This window comes from Stigmatopora nigra, chromosome 21, assembly GCF_051989575.1.
Source record: "Stigmatopora nigra isolate UIUO_SnigA chromosome 21, RoL_Snig_1.1, whole genome shotgun sequence".
NCBI lineage: Eukaryota > Metazoa > Chordata > Actinopteri > Syngnathiformes > Syngnathidae > Stigmatopora > Stigmatopora nigra.
The window spans coordinates 6,067,121-6,086,868 of record NC_135528.1 but is presented as its reverse complement, the minus strand read 5'-3'; the positions used below and the strand labels follow the sequence as shown (position 1 = coordinate 6,086,868).

The window sequence follows — 19,748 nt, the reverse complement described above, 5'->3', positions numbered from 1 at the left end:
CCAGCAGACCACCTCGGTGAAATTCTCCAAGATGATAGGAGTCAGACGGAAGTGGGGGACTGTGGTGGGCGTACGTGTGGGCGATTTGATGTGTGCGCTGGAAGCCGCAATTTGATAGGTGCAGCTGCAGCCTGCGTGTCTCGTGCATTTCAATGAGCTTTGCATTCCAAGCTCAGTCTCTCCTTGTCCTCTCCTTGCTTCTAAACGACTGTCCTGTTTTAGTCACCATTTTTCTACTCACTAAAATGTTGCATCCTGTGGCCAGGCTTGATATTTGCAGCCATGTTCATTGAAAAGATTGTACGCTTTTCCATTTGGCTGTGGCTCACATTTTTATTATGAATACACCTATTTGCTCATTGGCCAATTTTTAAAGTCAGGGTAAACTTAATTATTGGATGGAATTGCACATCAGATCGAAAAACATGTCAATTGACATTGTTTAAGTTTTGTAAATATGCATAATTTGATCATTTCTTCTTAAATCTAAGTTGAATTTTGGAGAGTTAAGACTGAATGTTTCTCCCACAGTCCAATTTCCCAATTTCTCTTTCTTATTTACCTGACACCACCAAACCACCATTTTTTTTTAACCCTATGCTGAAAAAAATACTTAGTAATTTCTGCAAATAAATCACACTCCCCACAATATGCCCTCTTAGTAGAACATTCACCATGAAAGAAACAAAATAAGCCAAGCGGTTAAGTAGTAACATTAATTTAAAACAAGTCAAAATCGGAGTCCATAATATTTCTAAGTCTGGAAAGTGGAAAGTCTCCATGCAGCCGTTTGCTTTTGCCCTGAGGAAAAGTGTCGAGCAGAACATTAAGCAGGCTAACGGTGCAGTGTGGTAACGTGCAAGCCTGATTTCCTTTGGGATGATGAATCTTAGGACAGAGAAAGGAGAGCGACGTGGCAACCATTCCAAGTCTCACGGGAACTAAGCATCATCCCTGATTTTGCACTACTACCACTGTAGCCATGAGCAAAACCCATGGGAGTCAAAAAATGGCCAAGCTAGAATCCACCAAAAAATATATAAGAACAACTATCCTGTATTATGCTAATAATGGCCATACACCATTCATAACATTTTTATTCACCTCCAATTGGCTTAAATCAAATACATTTTCATCTCTCAAGTAAGCGTATATTAATTCACTGGCTGTGACATGATTGAGGTTATTTCCATGGTGGTTTAGATGGTTGAATTAATTATTTAAAACCATGTTTATATAGAATGATGTTGCCATATAGCCACCATTTTCAATGTTGTTGCATTCTTAAAAATGTCAACCACCCATGTGTCCTATTCCAATGATTTAAATATGGAATAAATACATTTTGAAGGAGAAAAAATAGAGACTCACCATCACATGAAGGCAGAGGCCCCTCAAACTCTAAGTGAGCCCCTAGGCGACATGTAAGGATGTCATTGCCGTTTAACTGGTAACCTGGAATACACCTGTAGCGCACAATGTCCCCTGGAAAAAAAGAGAATGAGGGGTGTATTTTTGTTTTTTTGAAAGAGGTACAAGGCCATAATGACAGTGACACAACCTTCCAAATGGTGACCATGAAGCTAAATGTCAGTCAGATGGTGGTCATTACAATTATCTGGCACAATCATAAATAATGTGCACACTGGAAAACAGAGTGGTACTTAACACATGGGCTCAAAAAGCAGGTCATTTTTTTCCTGCTATTTGGATGAAGGGCTGGTTTTAATTCTGAAAATACATTACATATTTTGACGTCTTACCTATTTTAAACTCTTTGCTTGCCATCAGAATATCTGCATTCGGAATAATGGTTGGAGGTAAACAGAACTGGAGTCTGTAAGCTTTTTTCCAAAGAGACAGAAGACAAAAAAAACATCGACAGGCATAAAAAAAATATATAAAAAGGAACAAAATGTAGTATGAATAAAAAAAAAAAGACTTACCTTGATAATCAATGCGAAACAATCCACCTTTTTCTGAGTTACTGCGAAAACGGATCAGCACCTGATTTGATGTACTCTTAGGGGGATCGTTTGGTTCTCCGTCAGTGAAAACTCCAAGTTTTCGAGCAGTTTCTTGTGGACCATCCCTAACGACAAAAAAATAAAGACTTGGTGTGAAATATTACAGCCCAAATAAGGAAGCTTAACACTATGGATGGAATGACTGATCTGGTTTAGACTGTGGACACTAGCATCCCATGAGATTGCTTTTGGAAGCATCGTTCCAATGTGAGTCGTCCCTTGTCGTCGGAACGGCCATTTAAGCCAGTTCCCGGAATTATACCAGAAACCATTCAGCTTAAAAACCATCTGTCTTTGGCTGTCAGAGTGGGCATGAGAGATTACAAGCAGCTCTGAAAACGGCTGGCTGGGGATTGCCATCTGACTGCACTTTGGCCAAGTTACCGTTCTGGGCCCCGTTTCTTTGGCTCCGTGCTTCACCGGCTAGATACACAGAGGTCACACACCGAAACCTGGGGCCGCAATAGTCTTGGTTCCAAGGGATCTTACAAAAAAAATGAGCCATCCGTTTATAAAGACAACAAAGTGATCGTATTATCAACGTATTTCCAATGCAACTAAAAGCTTCAGTTCGGATAAAGGCCGCGTGTTAGAAAACTATATGAGCAGCATGTGGTGGGAGAATACACAAGAATCCATTGGGACTGCCATGCAGTCATCATGTTGCCAGATTGGCCGGCAATCAAAACATAACACATGCTTTCTGGGGAGTGCTTTGGGCAGACTGGATAATACACGACTGGGATGCCTCATGCGTGAAGAGTCCTTTGTTTTGTTGCGCATTTGATAACCTAAGCCATATGCTAAAGAGATGATGAAAAAAGGCAACCTGCTTTTCAATGGCTCAGGTTAAATTAGACATCAGACTAAAACAAATCAAGTGGCACAACATCCACTCTTGTCTTTTAACCGTTCAAAAGGAATCACAGGAGTTCAGCCTTACCAAACGGTAATAAAGTCATGGGGTCCGTGAACGTGAAGGAGTGTGAAATTGAGCTTGATTCCAAAACCGGGAGCCACGGTGACCAACCAGGAACAGTCAGCCGAATTGATGTATTCCTCTGGGTAGCGAGGTGAGAAGATGGTTCCGTTGTCTGATGTTATATTTCCACCACAAGGAACTGTGAGATCAGAGAAGAAACAAAAGGTGGCTCAATGAAGTCCTTAGTATCCCATTTAAGTCAGTGTATGGTGTTACGTATCATTATTTTTTTTGCAAAAAGCTAAATGAACACCCTGTGCAGCCCTTAATAAAATGATGACTCCTAAGACATGCCCTTTTAAACTTACCTTCACAGCGAGGTAAAGGATTATCCCAATTGCGGGTTGTCCCATGTTCACAGGTAAGAATGGAATGTCCCACCAGTTGGTAGCCAGGCAAACACTCGAAGGATAAGGACTGACCCACACCGTAGCCGGCACCCACCACCACACCATAGCGGAAAGGCTCTGGATCTGGGCACTCTTGTAGTTCATAAGCTGTAGGCAAGCAAGGTGAGTTGATCAATATATGGACCATGGGACCAGACATTATTTTCAACATGATTTTTAAAATGTTCCATTCATGTAAGTTTAAAAATATGTTGACTGCAGTATCATGTTTTTTTCCCGAAGAATCACAAAAGCTACATCACCTCTTAGGAAGTTATAGACAATTAACCTGAGTGTTATTATTATGATTTAGATTTTTCATCCAGGACACTTAAAGATGAATACAATTGGAACATTGTACAATTACTAAAAAGTAGTCCTTGTTTGATAAGACCAATCTGTTCATAATGCAATGTTTTAATTGTTTGTGATTTAAATCGGACCAATTTGCAAATTTCCTTTTTCTGGCAGAATTATTCCTCCTTCCCATAGTCATAATCAATAAGGCAGATTTGTGTTTGGCTGGAGCCATTGAAAGTCAGGTAGGTAAACTTTCGCCCCTTTTGGAACCAAATGTGGAACAGGCGTTGAGCCTCAATGGGCATAGATGTAAATTTGGCAGAAGAAATTGATTTCTATGGATGACAGATTCCCCATTGTAGCAGATAACTCATGCATATGCTGCAGAGGGGATTATTTGCAAATATAATGTTTGATTTATAAAATCATTTACATAGGATTATGTAAATACACATTGGTAAATTTGAGGAAAAAAATCAATGTTTGTGCTATCGCGCATGAAATACAGATTGGCGCTGGCTGTAGCTTGGCGTCAAATAATTTTGGCACAAAATATATATTCATCTTATTTCATCATTACTTTGAAATGCAGTGATTAAAAACTTGTAATGCACATCTCATGTGACACTGATAGTTACTAAATTACCTCGATGAAAAGAGAAGGAGATGATGATGAATAATTCTGCCTTTCAAGTCATTATTCATCACCCTGACTTCATTTTTATGCCGATTTTATCATTTTCCAGGCAAGTAGCTCAATAAATTAAAAGTTATTCTGCTATGAACTATAATGACATGATTATGGGTTACACCGATCTTAGCAGCAAAAGAAAATGAACATTGGATAAAGATGCCAAGCCAGTTTTATACATGTCAAATCATCTCAAAAGCAAATGTTCTTCGACTAACCTTGGTACTCAAACCTGAACCCTGGTTTATTCTGTGAATGGTCACTATGGAAATAAACAGTAGTCTCGTGAGAGGTGGTGAGAAGTGAAGATGGGACATCTTGCCCACTGAATTGTCCAACAATTGCACTTGTGTCCAACGGTCCATTGCGTATTTCCAGGAAATCGTGGTTAGCTTCAGTGGAGAAATTGAGAAACTGAATGTGCGCTCCTGGCAAGACAAAGCAAAACATTTGTCAATTATATCCTTCTTAAAAATCCCATTGCTTGAAGCCAAGTTGACTCGTCCTGGTCAGCAAAAGTTTTCTAACGAGTAATAATCAGTAGTGACCTCCAGGAGTCAAATACAATGGGTTAACTTAAAAGAAATAACATTAAATTCCACTGGAGGAGGAAGCCAGCAAAATGCAGCAAACCCACCTACACATTTATTGATTACCTAAAAAAGACACTCAGAGAAAATAGATTTGAAGCGTATAAAGTAGACTTATGCCATCAACATTCAAACACAAAATAACCAATTACTGCTTGTGCTCATCATCATTGCCTCGGCAACAATTACCACAATCAATGTGCATATTACTTTAATGGCTTGTTGAATGACTCTCATCGTATTATGTTTTGGTTCATTCAAAACAAGCGTATTCATAAATGAAGTTGTAAGAGTCTTCCAAGAAAAGTCAATCGCAGCTATGAAAAGAAACAATTTAGTTTCAGGGTACAAAGGGATAAACATTTAGGAGCTGCTAATTATTTTACCGTAACCAACTGGCAGGTAGATCCTCCATGTGCAGTCACTGTTGCTAGGGTAGTTGCCAGGGAAACCGGGGCTGAGTATCATGCCCTCCATTTCCTCTCGGATTCCTCCACATCGAGCTAGTGGAAGCCGGTGAGAGGAGGATATTTTAGTTTCTATTTTTTACTGACATGGAAATATGAAAAATTGAAAGACAATACCATATTTTCACAAATATAAGGTGCACCCTCAATGAATGACACATTATATATTTTTTCCATATATAAAGCACACTGGATTATAAGTCGCCCTGTCTATTTTGGAGAAAATTTAAGACTTTTAAGTGTGGCTTATAGTCGTAAAAATTCAGAACTCTGCTAAAACCATGGCAAAGTGAACACCTCAATTTGAATAGATCCCAAGACCCCCCAAATTTTTTTTATACTTATTGTTTCAGTCTATTAATTTGTTAACAACCGCATGTTTCAGACCTTGCATAAGCAAGATAAAATCATTTTTAAATCCCCAAACTGGGTTTGTAAGTTTAACATGTACTCAGGTCTTAGTCTTGACACCATTTGTCACCAAGGTAAGAGTCATGGTCTCAAATTGGATCCCAAAAAGACCTCCAGCTTTACTTGCTATTTTCCTTTGGTTTAAAAAGGACTATTACATGCTTGCTGTCTACAATTTGATGTTTTGTTCCTTTATGCGACATTGCTCTCCCGGGCGTTGAAATGAAGACAAGCTAAATTCATTCAAATTGTCTTTTTTGTTGACGATGTTAAGATGTCACCGTGCCATATAATACATATCTTGCTGTTTTTTTTTTGGTTTTTTTTGTCAGTGTTCCTTTCATCTTAAACCACTAGTGGATACAATTTCCATGACTGAAATCCAGGACAAGGACTTAAAATAGTTGGAAATAAAACTGATGATGATATCAAGAAAGATGAAAAGAGAGAAGCCTTGAAATAAAATAAAAAAGATGAAAGAATGCAAAGTGATGTTAAGAGCATCAGCTGACGAAAGCAGAAAACACCGAGTGGTCTTGCAAATGGGAGGAGAGAAAAAAATGGGGGGAATAAATTAGACAAGCAGGTTAACTAGAGACAAAAGAAGGGAAAATGTCAGCGATATCCCTTTTTTTCCCTCCAAGGAAAATAAAAAAAGACCTGTTTCATATCCTTTATAAAATAGCGCAAACATATGAATCATCCGGATGTAGAGCAATCATTGCTTGAAATGTATAGATATAATTTCTAAGAGCATGCTCCTTTGGTTCATTGATTTAATTAGTATTTCCCAAATCGGGCACATTAGAATTCTGTCAGGGATGCTATGGGAAATCATCCAATTTCATTTAATTTGACTGAAAATAAAATATTGCATAAATGCTTTAATTTTATGCATGCTAGTATCAGCCCGTGCTATAAAAATGCTCATATAACGGTTGACAGAAGGTAGAATAAATGGATATATCCACCTGTTGCCATTCATACATTAATATTCACACATTATGTCTACTGTGTGGGATGAAGAAAAAAAAACTACACTGCTTTTGACCTACTGTAAATGACTGTAAATGTCTTTGTAAGGAAACACTATTTAGCAACATAAAGTGCCTTAATTCAGTCATCTGGATTTTAGGATTAAGAAAAAAAACAGAGTCAACCTATTGACTCTAACTTTCCTGAGGGAGGCATAAGAAAAATCTTGTTCCCCTTGAACATGAAGTGACAAAGTAAAGCTGAAGGTGTCAAAATGTGAAGATCAAGTCTTCAAACTGAGATCTTAACATTGTTGTGCTTTAAATAATCATTTGGAGAGCAAAAAGGGGGCTGACAAATCCCTAAGGAGAACTTGACAGACAGCAGAAGGACAGGCAAGAATGTTCAAGCCACAAAGAAAGAAATATTCTTACCAATGCAAAGGGGCGGAGGGTAGTTCCATCGTCGGACTGTTCCGGGCATGCAGGTGATGTGTGAATTCCCCTTTGGAGGTAGAAAAAGAGAGAAACTGTGAACTCATTTGCTCTCACTCAAATCTGCAGTTCTAATTGTTTGAAGCAGCTGCCTGTTGTCTCCAAATGACCTCATGTGGTAACTCATTTATTCAATTTATCTGAAGTGACAACGATGGATGGCGATCAACAATTGCAAGACAATTAAAATGAACTAGAGGGGAGTATAGCTAAGACTATTTTCCGTCAATCCAGTATGTTTTTTTTTTGGGCAGATCCAGCAGTTTTCAAAGAATAAAAAGACATAGTGTTTTTTTTACCTGTAGTGTGTATCCAGGTTCACACTGAAATGACACTACGTTATTCATCTGAAGACGCTCCCCGATTTTGAAGGCATTCATTGGGACGACTGGTTCAGGGCAGCTGGTTAGCGAGACAGCTAAAGGGATTAAAAAAGATTGATATATTTGGCAAAATGTTACATTTTCTGTTTATTTTAGTAATTGAGGAGGTGATTCATTTTCAGTTTTACTTACTTTTGTATTCCAGCCTGAATCCAGCCGCAGAGACGCTGATATCAGAGAAAAAGTGGAGATATAGTTGGTTGGAAGTACTATTGAGGAGTGCAGGAACAGTGGTGCCTTGGAGGGAGAAAAAAAACAACAATTTATGGATGCCATCTGTACTTTAGACCGCCACAGCCAATGTTAGTATTTACAACAACAACAAAAACACATTTGGATTTGAATTGTTGCTCTCATTGTTCCATTTTACTCAATATTTGTACATGTCTATTTACTGGAGTTGGAAAAAAATATCATGTGGTAGAATAACATGAAAAATAGGATACCTGAGAAACTTCCCAGCAAAGTGTCAGTGTTGTCTCCTCCGTCAAACACCTCTAATGAATCCCAGTTCTGTTCTGTGACAAAGCTGACGACCTGGATCTGAGCAAAAATAATAAAAAGAAAATAAGTTGCAGTGAGGTAGTTCAAATGCAAATAATAAAGGGCTGCTATATTATGTGGTAGAGTTTCTATCATGTCATCCATACTGGATGAGGCCACCAACCAGCATTTGAAATCAACGCAAATTTCATCTCCATATCAAACAACAAGTTTAACTTCTACGACAATTGTTAACCACAAAGCAGCATCGGATACTACGGTGGGTTTCTCGTGCTCTCCTACACTTGACACAAATCATTTTTTAGAAAATGACAAACACGTGCAATATAAATGTTGACGTCAATGCGTGGCTTGGCGAGGCATGAACAATGTGACGGAGACAATGAAAAGTGGGACAATGACCATGGAATACAAAAAGAGGATTATATTACAGAGCATAGACAGAGAAAAACAACCTCTAAATTGGCGCGCAATCAAAGTGAGGGAATCCATTGGATGAAAAGGTTTCTAAAACTGCACACAATGGCTGTGTGTCATTTAGCGAGATGAAGTTTGTGTCATATTTATGACCCTCAGTTTCAGGTGTGTTAGCTAATAATAAAGGTAGCACACTTGAATTAGTTACGGCATCTCAAATGTATGCCAAGAAAATTTGCAAATTGGGATGAAACGTCAAAGTCTACCAAAAAATGTGTGGGAATAGGAATACACAATTCACTACGGGTCACTATAGTACACACCAATGCGATACTGCAATGTGCAAAATCAGCCTGTTTAAACCTGATGAATGTTCCACCTGCTTTGCATAAAGACGTGTAATTAGCATAGTACTAATTAGTAGTTTCTGCTTGGCCAGCTCATTACACACTAGCACGTTTGTGCAGTGGTCAGACCACCGCAGGCTGATGTAAATATACACAAAGCAAGCAACATGTAAATGTTGAAAATATTGTGTTTGCAGATTACATTCTTTTGTGTGTTTGCCTGACATGACTCATTCCATTTGCCTTCCTGAAGGCTAAGATTATTTATTTGATTTTTTTCTTCTTCTTCCCTTTCCAGAGTGTTTTAAATCCTCAGCTCCCAATATAAATATAATGCAAACCTGGATTCCTGATCCCTCTGGTACAGTAATCTTCCAGACACAGTTGAGGCTGTTTAAGTAAGGCTCTGGAAAACCAGGTGATAAAATAGTCCCGGTACGATGAGTGAGATTAGCTCCACACGGAACTGTGGAGGAGAACAGTGTAGTATAACCATCTTAAAATATACAGCACATAAGTATATTTGTACAGCATGTTTGTTTGGTATGTGTGCCTGCATATATTTGGTTGTATGTTTTGAAGACGCAAGAAAGAAAGATGGAAAAACAGTGTTTGTTTGTTTTTGGGGTTTGCATGTTTGGATGAGTACTCCTACCTATACAACTGGGAATAGAGCTGTTCCACTGTGCCAGAGCATTGGGCACGGTAAGACATTCAACTGCTGCCGATCCCTCGAGCACATAACCTGGGCTGCACTCAAAGCGTATGACGGCGCCAACGGCAAAATTATTGCCCATCCGTCGGCCATTGCGGGGTTCTGGGACTGAGCTGCATTGGGTTGCACTGGTCCGTGGCACAGCTGTGTGGTGCGAGAATTGGCAGGCACATTAAATATTGTCATTTTTATTTTTTTTTACAATAACATCTATTTACAAATTCTTATTTCTGGATTTTTCTAGATCAAATTTTCGGTGCTCGGACGTTTGGTCGCCGGTCAAATGTACTTAGATATTAAAAAGTACTTAGATATTAAACTCTCTCTCTCTTAGATACTAAAGTCTCTCTTATATATTAAACTCTCTCTCATGAACATAATTTTAAGTGCTGGCTTCAAAAGTAAACTCTGTCACCATTTGACTGGCGACCAAAAAGGACCAAAAGACCGTCGACCAAACGTCCGAGTACCAAATGTTCAAACTGAACACATATCTGGGATACTTTAATTGAATGACTCATCAGGATTCTGGATGTTAATTGACATACACAAATGTATGTCATTGATTGCAGAACAGAGTTTTCCAATTTTCACACATGTATCCACATCCCAGTGTTGCCAAAAAAAAAAACAACATACTTACCCTGGTAGACCAGGTGGAATCCCTTTGAGGTGGATTGGCCTTTGGAGGTGAAGCGTATAACAATCTGGTGGGTTGTCGCCAATGGCAAAGACTCACCTGAGATAGAGAGCGAAAGAAACAATTCACCATGTTATAACCCAAGTGCCCTCAGTGCATAGCGTACATGCGTGGGCATAAAATTTCCATCTCTTCTAGTTTCACCTGGCTGAGTGTGAAATACTGAAAATAATTCATGCCGAGTTTATCACCTATACTTTGCAATGCTCTGGACAAGGCAGAGACTATTTAAAAGGACATTGTACACATTGAGGAGCCATTTAAATGTCACCTGAGCCATGGCTCAATGGAAGGCCACCTGTTCAAAATGAACTGACACTTTGTATACACGGTTAATTTAGAAATGGCTTAATTTGGTGTCATTTAAGGGCTGAAAATGTAAAATACACAGAAGAAACATATGGATGAGTATTTGTTTACTTCAAGTTGGAAGCGATATGCTTAATGAGTTGGGCAGCATCTTTATTTTAAGGCATGATGGCATCCAAATATAAGTGAAGGCTGTGTTTCATCTTACATTTAAGATTGATGTCCAGCCTGATTTCACTTAACGTCATAGCCCTTGAAGAGCAGCCATACAACTTTATTAAATCTGCTCTCTTGCAAAATAACAAAAAATGAATATTGCTTGTTCTCACTGGTTCAATTGAGCTGCATTGAAATTCAAAAGTGTCACACTACAATAGATTGGATCTTCAGTCTTTTGCTTTTATTGCTTACATCTATCGTCGTCCCCAATTCGAGATGAAAAAAAAATAACAAGGCATATTGTTTTCAGAATGATTTCCAACTCCACACCCTAATGAACGCTCTCTTATGATCCCACATAGAAACAAAAGGTGATCTAAAGCTCCAACGTCTCTGCCTCTCAGTCTTTTGGTACTCAAGACGCCAACTGCCTCTTGGCGAAGGCGCTCATTATGCCACGTCTGCTTGCTGTCACATTGAAGTGGGGAGACAGACACGCTTAACCTCCTGAGGAAACATCGTGGGCGCGTTCCTGTGTATTTGCAACCTCTACTGTCATTGCATCTAGCCAACATTCTTGATATTCCTTCTCCTTTAGGTGCCGAATAACTCTAGCGACACATCTCTAGACGTGTCAGGCCATGCCACAGCTGGGACCCCAGAGCATGCTGGGTAGTTAATGGCAAGAAGGCCCTGTAATGTGTTGTCAGGGCCATCAATTTGTGATTCACGGCTCAGGGAAGGCGGTCAGTCTAACAGGTCGGACGCATGTCGCTATGTATCTTCTCAAGCCTCTGGCCAGGTTCTCACCACGAACCGGGTCATTCGTTTACGCCTTCTCGTCGTCACGGATATAAATGATAGACAACGACCAGGACTTTAGCATTAAGGCCGATGGCTAAAAAAGGAGATGACGGTTTAGATTCAGCGGTTATGACTGAGATTGATGCTGCAGCTGTTAAACAATAAACACGTTTGACGCAAGACGATAAAGGAGGATATATTTCCTGATGAGCTTAGATGACTTCCAGCTCGACGCAGTGAGAGGTCGTTAAAGTATTCATTAAATGATTCATGGTTAAACTAAACAAGTTAGTTCCATCTTAAATAAGGCCTTATGTTTTATCTAAGCAAGACAAGGTGAGATATTTTAAAATATCTCAGTGATTTATCATTGCTCAGATGACAGTAAGGCCCTCAAAATAAATTTTAGTTCACTATGAGAAGCCCATCAATTACCTAGATTGCTCTTTCAGGTACAATAAAAAAACTTTTGAATGCTAAAAAGGCATTTATAAAAGTCTTTAGCATCACAAGACACATTACAGATCAAATGTATACTCTATTTCCTAACAACAGTGTCAGTATATTTTATACATTTATTTTTTCATTGGATTTAGATTAGCCAAAGCACACATTTACATAATGTCTGCATTCATTGAGGAACACACTTTTGTAGAACTCCATTCTGTAATATTTTGCCAGAATATATAAACCCTGCTTGCTCAGTGAGTTAGCCAATAGGACTCCCCAGTTAATAAAGTGTCTTGTTTCTAAAGCAGTCAACAAGATGGTTTTATTTATTGTACCATTTTTTTCCCAGCATGCTCTGGACACAAACCAGCTTAGCTCTTGTCAAAGACTAACTGAAATATGCCATATGTTAATGCCTTCCCTATGAAAAAGCACATTTGTGTCATAATGTGTCCAAATTTGAGTGTGTCTGATAATCTGTTACCATGTGACTCAATAAATGTGTTACAGCTCGTTGATGCCCACCCGACGGCAGATATTTGTCTCTGTCAGCGAGATTTTAAGAATGAACCCTCATAAAAAAATGGACAACGATGAAAGATTTTATGTAGTGTTAACTCAAGTAAAAAAATATGCCTAGGAGATTCAACAGGCCATGAATTGTACAACTCACAGCCACTATTCCTGGATTAAAGCTGTATACGCCTTACATAATTCCAATTCAATCAAATATATTTGGGTTTCCAGCCTGTGACATGTATAATGTAAATAATGTGTTTGTATTTGAGTGTGTTACCTGTGTGCGTCCCAGACAAGGAACTAAGAACACGGGAGGACTGTGTTGGCCCATCAAAAACCTCCACAATGTCATTTAGGGCAGTCTGGAAGAATGCAAACTGGCTGAAGACCACTAAAAAAGGGATATACAAGACTTATAATTAGACATTTCTTTAAAAAATATGCTTCAAACCCATGCTAGCATTATATTTAAAGACAATGTCCTCAATATTGTACTGTATCTCAAAAACAATAGATTTTTTTGCATCTTGTGTTACACACTTTCTTACCACAACATGGAATAATTATCATTAATCTAACTTGTACCTACAGGGTATATTATCTGACCCTTACAAATGATGATGACAGTTTGAGAACAATCATCTTGCATTCTGCTCAACGTGAGATAATGTCAGAAGCTGTTTCTGTCAAAAGCCTTTGTCTGAAGCGTAAGGTGGATAAAGTCACCAGTTTTGAAAACACAAGTCGTAACAGATGTGACAAAAAAATAAGAGAGTCGTAAAACTACTCTCTCGGCTCGCTGGTTTGACAGCAGATGAAAGCTTTTTCTCGCAATGACAGTTAATATATCTCCAGCATGTTCTCGTTCACCTTCATCCTTAAAACCCAGCGTCTGTGGAACATATTTAACCTTTCCGATCTAATCTATGTCTGCTTTACAAGTGTAGGAACATTGAGGATATAGAAAACCGGGAGGAGAGCGAAGAAAGGGGCCAGAGGTCAGTGTGTTTCATCAGTTAACTGCGAGAAACTATTGTGCCTCAGCATCTTACATTGAGGGATCTTTGTCAATTGAAGTAAACCATTTATAGATTTTCCCTGCTGACATACTAGGAAAAAAAGTAAAAAGTAAGGTTTGTTCTTAGTCTTGGAATGAATTTCTAGGAACATGCTAACAGTTCAAGCCCTTATAGAGATATTGCAGTTCCCTGCAAAGTTTTAAGGATGTCAGTCGAGAAATTAATGGTGCAAAAGGTGAAGAAAAAGTCGTCGCAGAGGGAAAATTACTGATGGCAGATTGCAGAGAAAAGTACAAATTTGCTCCATGTCATTTTGGAATCAGATATCATACCAAATTATAGAAAAAAAAAAGTTGGAGGAAAATATTAAAGGTTGACACGGATAGATTTCCAGAAGCCAGCATTTGCTTCATGGGAAGAAACTTTGGACAAAACCTATCAAGGTCAATTTTAGCTATGTGTGATTGAAAAAAAAGCAAAAAAAATGCTTTACCGTAGTCTTGAGGAACCACAACAGAGTAGAGGCATGTCCTTGTGCTGCTGTAGTTGCCGGGGTAACCAGGAGACAGGACCACACCCTCCAAACCAGCATACTGTCCTCCACACAGTGCTAGAAAGACAATTGGATTCATTAGACAAAATGGAGGGAGATGACTGACAAAGACATGGCGAACAAAGAAGAAAAATGCCCTGAGCTTGTAACATTGAATTAATTTTCCTCAGTCCTAAATTAGCAGTTTATTTCATCTGATTGGGCTTTTGAGTTTGAGATGTTAATGGAGATTGCTACAGTCCAATGGCAATCTTTTCCATATGGGTTTACACCAGTAAATAAACATATCCTCCATCTGAAGATAAATGGATATGATATATACATTTAACCGGGAAAATAAAAATCCCAATCAAAACAATAGTGACACTATCTTAATTATATATTATCAATTTCCGTTTGGTATTTAGTTTCTTCAGAGTAGCAAATATGAAATAAAGCATGTTTTTTGAGTCAAGCGTGACAGTCATCTAACAGTAAACAACACAATGTGCCATTTGAAGTGTATGTTTACATGAGATAACCCTATAAGCATTGGAATTGAAAGGCGAGTGCGCTACGGACTGTCTCCAGATGTCAGTGTTTACCAATGCAGATGGGTTTGGGTTTGTTCCAGCTTGGCTTGCCATCTGCTCCCATGATGCATGTGAGAGTCTGTTCCCCCTCTAATGTGTAGCCACTGTCACAGTGGTAGGTGGTGGTGGAGCCCAGTTTGAGTTCAGTTCCCAGCCGTGAACCATTGCGAACCAGACCCGGCTCGAAGCACGACTCTCTAGGGTTCTCTGTGGAGAGAGAGAGAGAGGTAACAATGTGGAAAATAAGCTACATTCAACACATGTTGACATAAATGGAAGTGAATTTACAGCTGCAATACAGAGTTTTTCTTCCTTTTCGTAACCCCGTTTCTTTTTGTGCTTTGTAGATTGTGTAAATATATATTTGGTGGCTCTCGAGTACGTGATGGCAACGCTTCAACTGCCGCGTGTAGTACTGCTTTGGAGATAGGCAGTTATTGATTGATAGTGGCATTGGTCTCGGCCGAGGTCTGCTTAATGCACATAAGCTCTTCTCTAGCGCATTTTTGTTGGCTATTCAAGCGGAGAAGACAATGCATGTACACAATTTACTTGTTCCACGCTCCACTAACGTGAGTGAATTTGTGAGTGTAAAAAAAAAGGAGCAATATAGATGTAGTTGTAAATCTGTCACATAGTTATTGGGTAAAAAAGACCGGTATGAGGGCCAAAGCCACTCCATTTGGTATAATTCAGATCCCCCTGAGGTCTGTCTTAAACACAGCTCACTTCCTTATCTGACGAGTACCCCCCATGTGCATCTAAGCAAATCACGCCCGAGGCCTTAGCATGGGTTCCCTCTATCTTAGCGGGGATTCCCTTGCAATTTCCTACGGTTCCATCGCCTGTAGTAAAACAGCAACCTCCTCCTGTTGTGTACTAGCTAGTTGACTTAATTAATTACATTGATTCCTAGATCTTTGTCTTGATGCATAAGAGGCACTTGATAATGTTGTATCTTTACACCGGCTTATTTTATAGTACTATTCACCAAAATAAATGCTATTGACTGATTGAACCCTCATCCAGTTCTTCCAGTATGAAACCAATCATGAGAATCCAATGAACCAAAAGTGTGAGTTCCCTACTCACATTTTTCTGGTCCAACAAAAGAATATTCTAAAGAGTTTACCTGATGTTATCTGAGGGCAAAACGAGCCCCATAGCCAATGAATGTATCGGATGAGACGGCAACGAGAGCGAAGCTGTTTGTTTGGCGGCGTGTTTGATGATGTCGGTGTGCGTTATTCAAATGCCGTCCAGCCGTGCAACATTTTTACCTACATATTTCCCCAGAGATCCCCATCAAAGACTGCCAGAGACATGGAAACGGCAAGATTGCTCGGTAAACAGACTGACGGCACCTCGGGCAGCTTTTTGTAATGCAATTTTCAATGGCAGCTTAACTAAACACTGGGCCTCCCTGTCAACTTGCCACCCCTCACCAAATACCGCAACCCGTGGCTCGACCAGCTTTCGTGTTTCCATGTTGTTTGGATACAATCAGGGACTTCATTCACTTTTCATCGGGTTATGCTTTAAAACTTTGGATAATTTAAAAAGTAGGCTACAGGAATGTCTATGAGCCCCATAGTGGGTCAACTTGATGACTCATTGGACCTTACATAGTAAATATGACTGGAGATGAATCCACAAGAAAAATCATGCATGGAAAATATTGACTTACAGGAAATAAGATAAGAAACCTAACACGTGGGTACTCAAGAATAAAGACTGAAAATGTCTGCTGTCACTGTGCCAATAAAGAACAAACATTGAACTACTATGTCTGAGCATATGTGTCTATTTTCTGTTAAATAATATGCTAAGGTAAGCCACACTCGAATAAAAACTCTTGAGTGTAAAGAGGAAAAGAAAAACATTCAAGTACTACTGTGGTGACCTTTCTTGTCGTCCTCTAAATGCATCGATTTAGTTAGCCTCCAAGGTAGGCACTGGTCCATATTTCCTTGAAAGGATTCCTGCCAACCCCCAAACTAGTCCAAAAGGGAAAATATAAGAAATGAGCCAAAGTGCCAACCTGTGTATTGAAGCACAAATCCATTGCTACTGAGGGAGGCATCACTTCGAAACGCCAGAAAGAGTGTGTTGGAGCTGCTTTCGATCCGATCGGGAACATCTGTGCCATAGAAGCTTCCCAGCAAAGGACTGAGGGAGTTGGGTCCATCGTATATATGTAAGAAGTCATAACTGGGCTCTAAGCTGAATCTGGTCAAAGGAGAGAACACAAAATATAACGATTGGATTGTTGTTTGTGTAAATATTCATAAATATCTATCAAACCACTGGTATATAGACATTTAGAACATTAAATAATATTACTGGTTGAAGCTGAGGGCGATGACATAGTCCTCAGTGACGCTAACCATCCAGTCACACTCTCTCCCATGTGGGTACGGTTCCGGATAATCTGGTGAAAGGATGAGTCCACTCGGGCCCATCAGGTTGCCTCCACAAGGAGCTTAGAAAAAGAAGAAGAATAAACTCTAATCATGTCTGACAGAAAACTGACCAAATTGAAAGCTGTAGGTTTTTATTATTTAATTGATTTTTGTTTTCCTTAAAAGGAACTGGCCTGAAAGCATCCCATCATCTTGCAAAGACAGAGTATGTGTATCCGGTAGATAGGCACGATAATCAGATAGTGAATGTCTGACAAAATGCAATCGCATTTGCCACTTACTATCCCCGTTTGTCTGATGGGAACAGTTCTGCTTCAAAAGTCAGACTCTACAAGGTTTATTTGATGTTACAGCTCCTAGTTTATCACATTTTCTTTACATTGTGATGAAACTTGATTTTGTCTTCTACTACAGTGCAGTTTCTAAATTGCTTGATGGGTACCTGTACAAGTCGGAGGGTCAGGTTGCCAGAAGTAGCGCCCACTGATCTCAGTGCAGGTGATTTTGTTGGCTCCCTGCAGGATGTAGCCTGGGTCACACTGGAACACCACATGATCTCCTGGCTCCTTGCTGTCACCGCCACGGGTCCCATTAGTCGGCATGCCCGGGTCATTGCATGAGGTGGCGGTGGAGACTGAAGCAGCAGAAGAAGTGGAATAGAAGCAGACAGAAATCACAAAAATAAATGTTAACCTGGCAACATTTGTATTTTGTAGTTCAGAAAAGTTCTTTTTTTTTAATCGGCACAATCAGGCTCACCAGAAAACTGCAGTGCAAAGCCTTGCTTGCTGGTGAAGAAGTCAGTGGTGAATTGCAGGCTGATGGTGTTGAAGGTGCTATGAGCGTCTGGGGGTAACCCAGAGCCGCTCAACTCTCGTAGCGGAACGCCACCATCCTGTGGTCCATCCCAGATTCGAAGTACATCGTGGATTTCTTCGGTGTGAAAAACCAAGAAATGCAGACTGGAAGGGGACAAGATACATTTGATAATTAGTTACAGTAAACACAATGTTCCGATTTTGCAGCTCCTTTTTACTATTAAAGGAACTAAACTACAACAAGGAGAACATTTTCTCCAATTTCCTTAATTACAGTGAATAATGCACTGCACAATCCACCAATTGTGATGTCGACTTGTCTGTTTGACACCTCTACTAACAATGAGCCATTGTTATAAATAGGTTTAAAGCAGCAATAATTTACAATACAATATCACATGATAAGAGCAAAGTAAGTGAACACAAAAAAAGTTAAGAGGCTGCAATTTCACATAAAATTGTTTCAATGGATAATGAGTAGAATCTGGACAGTCTAAAAAATGTAACTTTTCTTCAAATAAATGAAGGATTTGCTTTAACTCCTTAAAGGACAGCTAAAACAACCAATGAAAATGTGGCATTTCACAAAATATTTCTTCTGAGGTTAATTATAACCCCATGGCAACCAAAACATTTTTTTAAACAGAAACCGGGTCCAGTCAGGAACTCTTCTTCATATTCAAGCAACATGGAAATAAACCATTGAAAATGAAAGTCCCTTTTTCAGCAGAGCATGAACATATAAATGGATATATTGAGTAAACATAAAAAACAACAAAACAAACTACAATACATTACAATGAAAGCACAATATGTTTAAAATAACATCAAACCATAGACCCTGACAAAGATAAGGGCAGGAATGAAACAAAAAGGACAAATGGCCTTTCAAATCTAATCACAGACGCCAGATGCAGCGCATTGAAACGATTTGCAGTGCCAGTCAAGCAGCTCCTTCAGCCCAAGCATTTAATTTTCAGCCTCTACATCTGAAAGATGTTGCTGTCAAAATATGTACTCTTCGCTTTCACCAAAGACAGCTATCATCCAACGGGATGTTACAAGGCAGCTCTGAGTCAACGCGCATTTTTTGAACGTCTATAAGTAGGCCAGTCTCCATGCAGCGGCTTCTTAACAGCATACGTATGCGAGAAGATTTTGTTTTTATTCTGAGAACCGCCTGTCAATGTTTTATGTTCAAACCTACTTAAGGATAAAGTTATGATTCACATATATATACGGCTTGTCAGTCTTAGTCAAGAATACCAATCACGACACCCTTGTGCTGACTCATTCCTTTCCAAATAAATCAATAAACATGAAATAAAATATAAAAAATAGCTGTACTTGAATATAAAAGATTGACATTGCAAATGATGCTGAGTTTGGCCCGATGGAGGTAAATGAAGTGCCAGTCAAAATGACACAAGTTTTCTTTCAGCCACTCTATTTTGGCAAAGTGACAGCCGGGGGTGCTGAGGTTTTAAAATTGTCAAATTCTAAACAACTCTAGTCAAAGTAGGCTACCTAGTCTAATTTATTAAGAAGCTAGAGGTATTTTGAGGACCAAACTGTTTGGTTTGCCCAGTTTGTTGGACCAGAAAACCTTCAAATTTGAAATTCAAGCACACAAACTTTCATCCTGCGTCACCCAATACAAAGCCTTTGAGATTCAAATGACGCCCAGGAAAAACAGCAAGACGCCAATACTTGACGTTTATATACAACTT

General features: G+C 39.2%; 1 protein-coding gene across 1 annotated transcript in view; it reads right to left on the bottom strand.

Moving 5' to 3' along the window:
- Window positions 1-19,748, bottom strand: part of csmd2 (CUB and Sushi multiple domains 2) — a 106,772-nt gene that overhangs the window by 20,156 nt on the left and 66,868 nt on the right. Inside the window, exons 29-49 of the mRNA XM_077743128.1 lie at window positions 17,960-18,162; window positions 17,643-17,834; window positions 17,121-17,259; window positions 16,819-17,006; window positions 14,790-14,984; window positions 14,146-14,262; window positions 12,911-13,024; window positions 10,336-10,431; window positions 9,633-9,836; window positions 9,319-9,443; window positions 8,156-8,252; window positions 7,842-7,946; window positions 7,626-7,744; window positions 7,267-7,336; window positions 5,366-5,482; window positions 4,608-4,817; window positions 3,318-3,506; window positions 2,971-3,148; window positions 1,947-2,092; window positions 1,764-1,844; window positions 1,372-1,485 (exon numbers count right to left, since the gene is read on the bottom strand). Coding sequence (XP_077599254.1) covers window positions 1,372-1,485; window positions 1,764-1,844; window positions 1,947-2,092; window positions 2,971-3,148; window positions 3,318-3,506; window positions 4,608-4,817; window positions 5,366-5,482; window positions 7,267-7,336; window positions 7,626-7,744; window positions 7,842-7,946; window positions 8,156-8,252; window positions 9,319-9,443; window positions 9,633-9,836; window positions 10,336-10,431; window positions 12,911-13,024; window positions 14,146-14,262; window positions 14,790-14,984; window positions 16,819-17,006; window positions 17,121-17,259; window positions 17,643-17,834; window positions 17,960-18,162 — 2,999 coding nt within the window. The remainder of the gene's footprint in view (window positions 1-1,371; window positions 1,486-1,763; window positions 1,845-1,946; window positions 2,093-2,970; window positions 3,149-3,317; window positions 3,507-4,607; window positions 4,818-5,365; window positions 5,483-7,266; window positions 7,337-7,625; window positions 7,745-7,841; window positions 7,947-8,155; window positions 8,253-9,318; window positions 9,444-9,632; window positions 9,837-10,335; window positions 10,432-12,910; window positions 13,025-14,145; window positions 14,263-14,789; window positions 14,985-16,818; window positions 17,007-17,120; window positions 17,260-17,642; window positions 17,835-17,959; window positions 18,163-19,748) is intronic.